The sequence below is a fragment of the Monopterus albus genome, unplaced genomic scaffold (assembly GCF_001952655.1).
Source record: "Monopterus albus unplaced genomic scaffold, M_albus_1.0 scaffold60.1, whole genome shotgun sequence".
Classification (NCBI taxonomy): Eukaryota; Metazoa; Chordata; class Actinopteri; order Synbranchiformes; family Synbranchidae; genus Monopterus; species Monopterus albus.
Genome location: NW_018127940.1, coordinates 153,599 through 164,388, shown reverse-complemented (window position 1 = coordinate 164,388; position 10,790 = coordinate 153,599). Strand labels below are relative to the sequence as shown.

At 40.3% G+C, this 10,790-nt stretch overlaps 2 protein-coding genes across 2 annotated transcripts in view; both read right to left on the bottom strand.

Moving 5' to 3' along the window:
• Positions 1–588: 588 nt before the first annotated feature.
• LOC109961885 (disks large homolog 3-like) lies at positions 589–2,606 on the bottom strand. Its single transcript, XM_020603068.1, has 5 exons — positions 2,135–2,606; positions 1,653–1,892; positions 1,410–1,499; positions 1,120–1,197; positions 589–684 (listed from the first exon to the last, which is right to left on the bottom strand). The coding sequence occupies exons 1-5, from the start codon at positions 2,159–2,161 to the stop codon at positions 589–591; spliced, it is 531 nt and encodes a 176-aa protein (XP_020458724.1). The 5' UTR covers positions 2,162–2,606.
• Positions 2,607–3,595: 989 nt separating this feature from the next.
• Positions 3,596–10,790, bottom strand: part of lrrc1 (leucine rich repeat containing 1) — a 21,489-nt gene continuing 14,294 nt past the window's right edge. The window contains exons 8-14 of the mRNA XM_020603131.1: positions 10,078–10,222; positions 9,705–9,823; positions 9,189–9,272; positions 7,189–7,304; positions 6,598–6,770; positions 5,455–5,594; positions 3,596–4,982 (exon numbers count right to left, since the gene is read on the bottom strand). Of these exons, the coding sequence (XP_020458787.1) occupies positions 4,821–4,982; positions 5,455–5,594; positions 6,598–6,770; positions 7,189–7,304; positions 9,189–9,272; positions 9,705–9,823; positions 10,078–10,222 (939 nt within the window). The 3' untranslated portion in view covers positions 3,596–4,820. The remainder of the gene's footprint in view (positions 4,983–5,454; positions 5,595–6,597; positions 6,771–7,188; positions 7,305–9,188; positions 9,273–9,704; positions 9,824–10,077; positions 10,223–10,790) is intronic.

The following is a 10,790-nucleotide window of genomic DNA, read 5'->3' as shown; positions in this document are numbered from 1 at the left end:
TAGAGGGATGTGTGAAGATGATCCATGGCATCTGTCAGATGGATGCCAGATAAGGTAACAGGATTAGGAAGCAAAAGAAGTCTTAATTTGATATGATATATACATGCTGAAATGTCAGAAGAATCCTGTCATGTAATCCTCAACTGTTTGTTTTTGCATGATTTTTGAATTTGAGAAAGGCTAACATGAGAGGATTTTAGTGTAAGGTAATGTAGTGGGTAGAATAATCTGATGAGGCATGAAATATCTGCTTACTGTCACTGTAAACTTGCCAACTTGAAGTGAATCATTTTTTGGTGCATCCAGTTCAGAGAAGGTATTATTCAGGCCACTCTCCAAACCAGACTAAAATAAAAAGACAAAGAGAAAGAAGTGAAGAGTGACTGAAGGCACAATCAACAGATGGTTGGGACACATTCTAAAATGATGTATTCTGTTTGTGCTGGGATTAAAGTAAACTACCCACAATCCCATTGCTGTTGCAGACAAACGCCTCAGTGTTTGTGGTCAAACGGTTGTCTTTGCTTTCTGTTTTAGGTTGTTTGCTTCTGTGGGCTCTGCCATCCTGGCTGCATGGCTGATGTCCCGTTACTTCCTGAGGATCCTGAAGCTCATCCAGGACACATTCCTGAGGGCGCTGACCGCCTCGTGGTGGGTCGCCCTCTGCATGTTGAGGCCGTTGACCTGGATGGGCCATGGTCACATGATACTTTAAGGTGAAAGTAGGAGCAGGAGTCAGTGGTGTGAGGTTGAGTCATACACCCAAGCTCACACACCATGGTACTGCCAGGATTTCTAATCAGCTCTAACCTTTGATGGTGTGAAGCTAAAAAAATTGATTTTGATACATTCCTTTCCACTTTTTATTTTCAGCCTCAATTTGGTTTAATCACTGGAGGTCACAGCTGGTCTTATGATGCCCTCCGCTGTTCACAAGAGGAACACCAACTGGAGGTATGTCAGTTTTCTAAAGAAAAAAAAACACTGTACTATATAGAACATGTATGTGATTTCCATTCTGTCAACAATATATTAGAGGTTAGGTTGCATAGTTAACAGTCAGTGAAAAGAAATTATGAAAAGTAATGGCAAACTAGAGAATGATGATGCCCCTCCTACCTCCAGCAGTCTGTCTCCAACGTGGACTCCTGCCTTTTCTGATGCCCCCCCTTCTGTTACTCTGGAAATAAAAACGCCCTGAGGAGAAATAAACATATGAACCTACATGAAAGTAATAACAATGTGCTCAGAACCTTTCCTGTTGGTACATTTTGTTCAAGCTAAATGTGCGCTCCTAAGTGGAGCACACATTTAAAGTTAGCCATCAGGCACTCAAGGCTGAGCTGCGTCATCATCTTCACACATACAGGCAAACGAACAAACATGTTCTCTTCTGCACCAGCACTTGCCTCATCATGGTCTTTGTAAGGCTGAGAGCCCTTCCCACCAGCAATGCTGATACCCAGGCGGCCCCGCTGGCCAGGCACTTTGATCTGTAACTAAGAGGAAATGGTTTCATTACAGTGGAGCAAGACACTATAGAGCTAACAAACAAAAATATATGGGCAGTAATTTGCCACAATCAGTATGTTTTCTTGCAGTGGCTAATGCAAACCCCCAGACATAATTTGAAAGATAAAGCATGCAGTTACTATTAATAGCACTTGGGAGATGAATAATTCCTGAGGAGGGGACTTCTCTGTCAGCAGATGAGACTTCAGTAGCCCTGTGATGGAGGCGGTCTTTTTCTTGAGGACAGGGTCTCCATGGAGACTGGACAGCATATCAAGAGTTCTGTGATGCTGAAGTTTACTACCCTCCTGGGTTTCATTTCTCTGATGGCCAAACCGACACGGCAGAGCTTCGCTCCCTGACAGCGGACCTGCACCATCCTGGTGATGAGAAATGATTGGATGCTTTCACCTCCTGCGAGATACATCAGTGGACTCTAATTCACTCATAAGACATTAGCAAAATGAGAGAATGTAAAAAGATTCAACTTCAGTTAAACATATTTTCAGGGACTTAATGTACAGTGATGAATTTAGAATAAGTGGAAACTTGCAGGAGCACTAAACAGTGCTTCTCCCCATATCTATAAACAACAGAAATTTGATTAAAATGGAAAACAGACCTCCTCAGGTTCCTTAAATTCCCCCATGTCCTTCTCTGCACTGGAGCAGTGAGCACACACACTGCTACTGGCCGGCAACAGACGATGATCCTCTGGCTTACACTCTTCGCCTGCCGCCCAGTTGAGGGCTGGGATTACCCTGTTTTGGCTGCTGGTCCCGAGGGTGGCGTTAGTATGAGGATTTCGGCACTCCTAGAGATGGTCAGAAGACACCCCCTGTTGCTGAATATTTACATTCAAAATATCTCAAACGAATGACAGTGATGGATTGGTCTTAATGTGACCGTGTCCCTTATCATGAATAACAGTGTAATCTGGTCATCGGCAACATAGGATGTAAAGAATTATTATTATATTTTCCCAAAGATAATCCTGGGAGGAATTCTGTGCTTACTAGTAGAGTGGCTGATAATCACTGTTAGACACATAAAATCCTGTTTGACTCTTCAATAATGCATGCTTATTTTATGTACAGGCACCACAACAGTCATTAGTGCAGTGTAATTATAGTAATTTCTTACTGGAATAATTTGAAGGCCTGAAAAGCAGCTACAACAGAAGCTAGATCTTCAAGCCTTAATTTGTTAGTGTCTCTATCGCTGCCTTTTACCAAATGTTTGTCTTCTAGGGCATCTTGACTGGGAAACAAAGGTGACTGGGAAACAGAGTGATGGATGATGACATTCTTGAAATGCCTTCTCACTGAAGAAGCTTCCTCTTAAAGTTAAGGAAAAGTCGACCAAAGCGCCTCTACAGTTAACACAAACAGGTCGGTACTTGAAACTCTAAACTGAACACCAGCAAAAGCAATTTAACAAAAAATATAAAGGCCTTACGAGGACTATACAGTCAAGTGACAGATTAAAGGAAAAACCTGGATAAATGAGTGAAGTCTGGTGGCACGTGGTGGCCCAATACTTTACTAAGATACTTTAGGTTGGTTTTTCCTTTAATTTGTCACCCTGTCTATGTCTGTTTAGAAGTGTGTATCTGTCTATAGCACCAAAGATAGTATGCTCATCTTCAATGGCTAATTAAAATTACAACTATATGCCAAAATTATATGATTATTATGATGTGTTACTTCAATTTGTGTACATATATACACACCGAAAGCATGCCAGCATCAGTACCACGAACAGCACGTGCAGGGTAGACAAGTCAAACATGGCACATGCTGCCAGAAGATTACAGAAACATCATGCACTGCTGGACAGGCAAAACAGGCAATGGAGGAATCAGGAAACGTCTGAGGTTACTTGTCATTATATTACTTTTGCATATGGTCATTTTCATCTATATCAATAATAAGAAAGACCACACCAAATAAATTAAGTTTTAAAATTTGACATTTAAATATTAAGTTCAGTTCCACTAAGATAACATTTAGCCTGAAAGTCATTAAACCTAGCAGGGTGACTAGTAAATGTAAAGGAACAACAAACATGTTGTTTAGTGTTGCACTCAATTTATTAATCAGTGGTTATAAAGTCATTCAAATCTCAAGGACCGGGGGCTATTTGAGATTTGTTTTTGTGCAGTTTGATCAGGAAATAATTAAAAACATAAAACCAACACTTTGAACCAACTTCTCTGATTTAAAAACAAAACCATACAATTGAATATATACCATATAAAAGAATAGGATTTGAGAAACACTGAGAAGTGCACTAGAAGTGGAACTTCTAACAACTGCATTTTTGCGGTACGAACCTCATCCTCAGCAGATGATAATGATTATTCTGTACAGTACTCATTAAAAGGAAACAAATGTTTTTAAAAACAAAAGCTGTTTTTGGCATCTACTGGAAAAACATTACAAAGCAGTGAAGTACAGCACATATAAATAAGACAGCATTGTTAATTCTGCATAATTACATAGCAGATGAGTGAAGGTTGATTTTGCACTACTTAAATCCAAACTTTATTAAATCAGATCTATTTATTAGTCAAAAATAGGTCTGGATGTTTTATAGATGAACAAAAAGAAAAGATTTAAGGCCATCCTCTCACCCAGTGACAATTATATGTACTGAATAAGACATTAGTGACTGTGTTTAATTCGCTGCTTTAACAAGAAAGAAGAAAAACCTGCAACTGATTAACAATTTTGCTATACATTTTTATTTACATCTGAGCTGCCAAAAAGTATAAAAGTTTCAATATTCACAAGAGACTGTACAATAATCATTACTCAGTAGGTCCATAGACTCATGCTTTTATGTTTGCCCAAAATGTAAAAAGTATTCACCCAGTGTTTAAAAAAAATAGTTATAGAACAGATATATAATACATTTAAGGTTTGGCCACATCATAGACTTATAGTGCAACTACCTAATGTATAGTTTTAAAAGGAGATTTATTTTAAAAAGCAATAAATCTTTAAAACATCTTTTAAAAAGGAGCATCTCTGTGCAGATTATTGCTGTGGACATTAATTTAAAAAAGGAAGGCAGCCCTTGTAGACTGAAGTCAAACACATTTTACACAGGACTGGAGGTGGAGTAAGGTTACAGGCATCCCAGGATTTAATCAGAGGAGGGGCAGGCTACACCAGGGTTTGTAGTATTACCTACAAACTCCGGGGGAGGGGGGTTGTAGGTAAAAACAGGGGACTGCGGGGTTGTGCAGGACGACACAGAGACAGGAGGTAAAAGAAAAAAAAAAATCACTTTTGAGGTAAAGGTCACACGGACGTCGTGGTCGCTCTGTCTGCAGTGTTATTGACCTCGTTTTTGTTGGAGTCCAGGCCTTTAGCAGCGTTCAGGTCATTGCGCAGGTTCTCGGCTGCTTTCTTCATTGTTTTCAGCTCGCCGGGGTGAGGCGTGGCCCGTCGAAGTAGTGTACCCTGTAACAGAGTCATAACAGTGGAACATTTTTATATGTGCAGCAAAAGAAGAGTAGCTGTTGGTTCTAAGTGGTGAGCTTATACGAGTTAAACACTTTGACACTGGTGATCTCCTGACTTTTCATCCAGCAGCAGCAGCAATCTGTGCTTCAAAGTGAAATATCACAGCTACTGGATGGAACACTTGCTGCAGATACTCAGATCTCTCTGGCTGCAGAGTCAGTCTTGTTTCTCTATGGGTATTAAAGGTTAAGGACACACAGTATCACCTCATGCAATCATGATGCTCTTTTATTTAACAATAATGGAGCTCCATGGCACAGAGGACTAAGATGCATCAGACTTTGTATACGCAGACTCTTTTCATAGGATGTGCTGATGCTAAAAACTACAAAGTATCACCAGTCTTTGCTCTTCTTTTTATTTTGGATAACCATATGCTTTATTGTGCCCTTAGGCTTGCTGGACTCACCTTATCGTCATCCTCCTCCTCCTCCTCATCCAGGAAGTGAATGGCACTGATCCTGTGTGTGACTTTATTGTCCCACGTGTCGTCTGCCACGTCGTTCACCAGGCTCTCCAGGGCTCCACAGCGAGAAAGTTTATCATAGCCTGGAATTGTTTTTAAAAAGAAACAACAACTTGTATGGATGGAATTTGTGCGCACAGAAAACATGCACAGACTGAATTAGAGTGTGAGCTGAAGTGAATATTTCAGCAGATTAAAATCAATATGGTTGCTATAGTTGCTTTTCTGCAATCTGCCAACTTAAGAAATGAAAGCAGTCACATAACCCAGCACTCGTAAGTGAATGCCCAAAACTGCCAGATCGTAGTTTCAAATCCCAGCTTAGTCACAGGCTTACAGCAACACAATCTTCCCTGCCCCCAGCTTCAGCCTTACTTATCAGACCTCCACCAGTCTCACATCTGCATCTCTGCCACAAAGAGAGACGGCATGTCGCAAAAATTAATGACTGCATTTCTTTTTGAGGGAGAAAAACCAGCAAAATACAGCAACAGATTTAGGTGAAAGGCTGTGGATAAAAGCAAATAAATCCACATCTCTATATCCTTTATACCCAGTGGGCGAACTTTTAATGGCAGCACGCCAGCCGCCGCTAAGCCTCTTTAGCTGTCCAATCCACTGCATTACTGAACAACATAACCAAGGAGGGCCTCAAGGGACAGGAGAGGAGCTGATCTGTTACAAGCACTGTGATCCCTTACAGGACCTTATAATCAACAGATACCACAGGGAGGAACCAGAGGGCACAAGAACACTCTGTGCTTCTCCGAGCAGATCGTGTGATAATGTCATCACAACCACAGGGCACTAATTACTCAGAGAACTAATCAGGAATATTACTCTAATGTCAGTGTTGACAACAAGTGATTTCATGCTAGTAGAACTCTGACATTTCAAAAGCATGGACATTTTTCCTTGAACCATCCCACTCCTATTAGTTACCCACAAATAGTACACATGCAAAGAAACACTGTTCGGTATGAGGAAGATGTCTAGATGCCATTGCTGCTCCTGATAGCACCGATTTGGCTATTCATTATTATTTGTTTATTCTCATCTCCGGCCTCCACTTGATGAAAACATTACCTTTATTGTCTGGTTCAGATGGCTGTTGAGGCAGCAGCACACAGGTGAGCACCTTCTCGCCTGATTCCGGATCCTCATCCGTCTGAAAGCTGAGGAGAGGCTGTGACTGGTTTTCTGACAACCATAAGGCCTTCAGCCGTAGTGTGGTCAGTGAGAGTGGTAAGTGGGTGAGCCTGGAAACAAACAGGACATAAATCAGTAAATGACTCATATCACCAACCTACTCTGGTTGTTTTGACAGTGTGGACCACTTCCCAGACACAGGGGTGAACATGTTTGTGTGAGTGACTCAGGCAACAGATATTGCTGCAGATTTCTCTGAAGGCAAAGCAGGTACAGGCAGAGAAACAGAGCCAAAACAGTCTCTGACTAACAGTGAGTAGTATGGTCAAAATATCAGAATAATCTTTAGAGAGCAGAAAGTAGAAAAGGTATTTGTTTTTGTATTTTAGAATTGGATTAATATTTTATAAAAGGTTTTGCTTTTCATTTCTTATTTATCATTATTACTTCATCTTAAATATTACTAAGTCTTTAAATGTTTTACTTATAAGAAGGTGCACACTCCTCTCTCCACTTTGTTGGACATACCTATTTCCAGAGACATCGAGCACGTGCAGTTCTGTGGCTTGTGACAGCTCTGATGGTATCCTCATCAGTCTGTTCTCTCGCACACAGAAGACATTCAGACCGCTGCAGCCACCGATCTAGGGAGCAAAGGAGACAACATGTTTAGACTACAGTACTTGTCAGTCCCAATAAATGCTGCCCTGCAGCTCATAAAACATTATACATACAGTTACTTCCTAGTCTAGATACAAAGAAAAATGGCACATGTATAAATTCTACTTTTAACAATGCAGAGACAAAAGAAACCAGAGTAAATCTGTTGTCAGCAAGTGGGCACCTTTTCCCAGAATTGGTCATCTTCTGGGGAGACTAGTTAAATGTCAATGTGGAACAGTGACCTAAAGTTAGGGACAGTTATGCCTATTAGACTAAGCAGGATGAGCCAGCTGAACTGTTGCTGTAGTCTTGTTAATGTACTGTATCTTGAGCAAAGTACAGTTACATAGATTCATTATATTCAAAAGGAGCAGGTTAAGGTCAACATTTACATATATAAATGTGAGAGAGAATGGAGTCAACACTAAACAAAACAAAAGGAACAAACAATAGGTTTTCGTTTTAAAACGACTCATATTATTGCATCTGGTTCCATGTAAGGACGGACAAAATTCAGCCAGGGAAAAAGTGTTATGAGCTACTAATCAACATTCAATAGAATCCATAAAAACGAGCCAACGGTTAAGTAGCTCAGCAAAGTACAAATCAATCCTTAGGCCATGGTTAGTGTGACTGTCACGCACTGCTGGTTTGAGAAAACAGTGACACCATCAATTCATTATCAAGGTCAAGTGTGCTGAACTGTTATGTTTCTCCAAACACTGCAGTCTGTGCATCATTAAGACATAAGGGCATTGTATAACGTCAAAAGAAGCCTTTCACATTGAGCATTAAACCAGGCATGCCTTCACTTAAACAGACAAGAGGTTAGAAAAGAATGTCATATGCAAACAATGGAGCCACTCAGACAGCACTGAGCAAACCAGAGGACTGAGCAGTAACAGTGAAAACAGGCAGCACAAGTCAGAGCGTTGTGGAGCCAAATGTGAACGAACTTTAGATAACTTGACCAGAACGAGAAATAGAGAACACATTACACCAGTTTTAAAGTCCATACTGGAGTTTTCTGCCTCAGATTACATTTATTTTGCTCTTGTGTTATTTTTGTAAAACATTATCAACCATTCAGTACCTTTGTACTTGTTGAAGTGCCTCTACACTGATATGATGTTTTGATAGTGTTGTATGTATTTTGAATTAAAGTGTGCACTGAACTTTGATGGCTTTAAATCTATATGCCCCCCATTCATTTTCACTAATGCTATACCAGCCAACATGCTGGTGTAAATAAAAAAAATTGCCATGTGAAGATTGGAGCTCTATACTGATCTAATTGCCTGCAGAAATATTCCCATGTGTACTGATTTCAATGTTGTACTGCAGGTCAGACCTGCATTTTCAGTCTAATCTGCACCGTGTGTAACAGCAGCAGAAGTTAAAACAAGATCTGTACCATCTACAGGCAGAGTCAGAAGTAACTTCTGCAATTTTTGATGCCTGCCCCATCTGCAGGCAACAAGTATTACAGCCAGCTTTTATGGATTTGTGGTTTTTAGGTTTCACATGTTATGTATCTGAAACTGGAAAAATAGAAAAATGTAAATACTTGTCAACTAGAGCTCATTCACTGTTGGGTTTACATTTTTCTGAGTGTCCTTATGTCTCTTTTCTGGTTTCTTTGGTGTGGGAAGGTGGGGGTCCTTCAGGGTCACAATCTGGGATGACTAATTTCTGTGTTTGGTGGTAAAGGTGGGTGTTATAATACATATTTTCTGTACATAACTATTAGCAGAAGAGTTATTTCTACTTTATAAAACTGTTTGGTACATAAAAATGTTCATTTTACATTGTAGGTTATCAGTTGCCTCTCAACAAACTCCAGGTATTGAGTACAAAAAGCTTACCTCCTTGGGTAATGACATTAGCTGGTTTCTGTCACAGTTAAAGTTGGAAAGTCGCTTTAATTTCCCAATACTCCTGGGCAAACTCTTAACAAAAAAAATAATAATCAAAATGACAATTAGAAAGAACACTGAGTGCCTGCCGAGTTTTTCAATAAATAAAAAGCTTAATAATCACAAGAGCATAATAAGAGTCTTTCATTATCTCGATTCTTATTATCTTAGGTGTTTAGAACAACTTATTTAACAGTTTGTCCCACAAGACAATTTGTCCATAAAATGAGGACAACACAATCAAATTATCATTATACAAGAACCATCATGTTGACTATGTGCTATCTACGTAGAAACAGTTAATGAATTATGCAGATATATTAGTAATGATTTAAAGTTTAAACACACATCGGCTGTGCCTGTAGCTATTTTACAGTTGCCATCACATGTAGGTGTGAAGGTACTAATGCCACCGTGTTCTCATTTCGTTTTAAAGAAAACACAATAATACAGTTACAAACAAACCTGTAGCTTGTTCTCTGTGAGCACAAGTTCAGTAAGACTTTCACAGTTGCCGATGCTCTCTGGAAGAAAAGTTAGCTTATTCTGATCCACTTTCAAGATAGAAAGTTTCTGTAGTTTTCCTGTAGAGAAAGACCAATTAAAAGTTAAACATGAGAAACCTTGTACAGACAATTTGTATGTTAATGAGGCAGTGATATCGTGTTAAGTCCATTTTTATTTTTAGTTGGTTATTTTCCCTTAGGTACATGACGGATTGCAGCACATTGGCAAGCGTCATACTGTAAAATACATGCAGCTGCTAATTAGTTTGATTAACATGCTATAAAGTCACATTAAATGAATGGCACCAAATGGTCAATGCCGCCAGACTTACCAATGCTTTCTGGTAAAGCATCAATGACGTTCTGAGACACCAGCAGGTGAGTAAGTGACAGCAGGCCTCCCAACTCCTCTGGAAGCCGCTCCAGTTTATTTTCAGACACATCCAGACACAACAGGTTCTTCATACTGCCCATCTCCTGAGGTTCAGAACAGAGACTTTTGAGAAGCAAACACATAACTTAAAATAATATGGCACCAAATACAACCTAGCAAAGCAGAGCAGAATCCGTGCTGCCTATGCTTTTACCACATTCTATTTCAGGAAATAGGCCACAACAAGAGAAACATCACATGCCTTTAAAATAAAAAATCAAATTTAACGGAATCACTGCACTATACCTACAGTCAGATAACACATTAGTACAATGTTAAGGTTTTGGTCATATACTTAATGACTCCAACACGACTTCTGTATTATCCTGTAATGTTTTTTTGTTTTTGTTTTTTGCAGGGGTGTCCATCCAACCATCCATTTTCCTCCGCTTATCCGGGACCGGGTCGCGGGGGCAGCAGTCTAAGCAAAAATGCCCAGACTTCCCTCTCTCCAGACACTTCCTCCAGCTCCTCCGGGGGAATGCTGAGGCGTTCCCAGGCCAGCCGAGAGACATAGTCCCTCCAGCGTGTCCTGGGTCTTCCCCGGGGCCTCCTCCCGGTGGGACATGCCCGGAACACCTCCCTAGGAAGGCGCCCAGGAGGCATCCGAAA

Coding starts and splice junctions, on each gene's coding strand:
- LOC109961885 (XM_020603068.1), bottom strand. CDS start 2,161: ATGGGGGAATTTAAGGAACCTGAGGAG. Junction 1,893..2,134: donor AATTTAAGGAACCTGAGGAG/GTCTGTTTTCCA, acceptor TCTCATCACCAG/GATGGTGCAGGTCCGCTGTC. Junction 1,198..1,409: donor CTTACAAAGACCATGATGAG/GCAAGTGCTGGT, acceptor ATTTCTCCTCAG/GGCGTTTTTATTTCCAGAGT.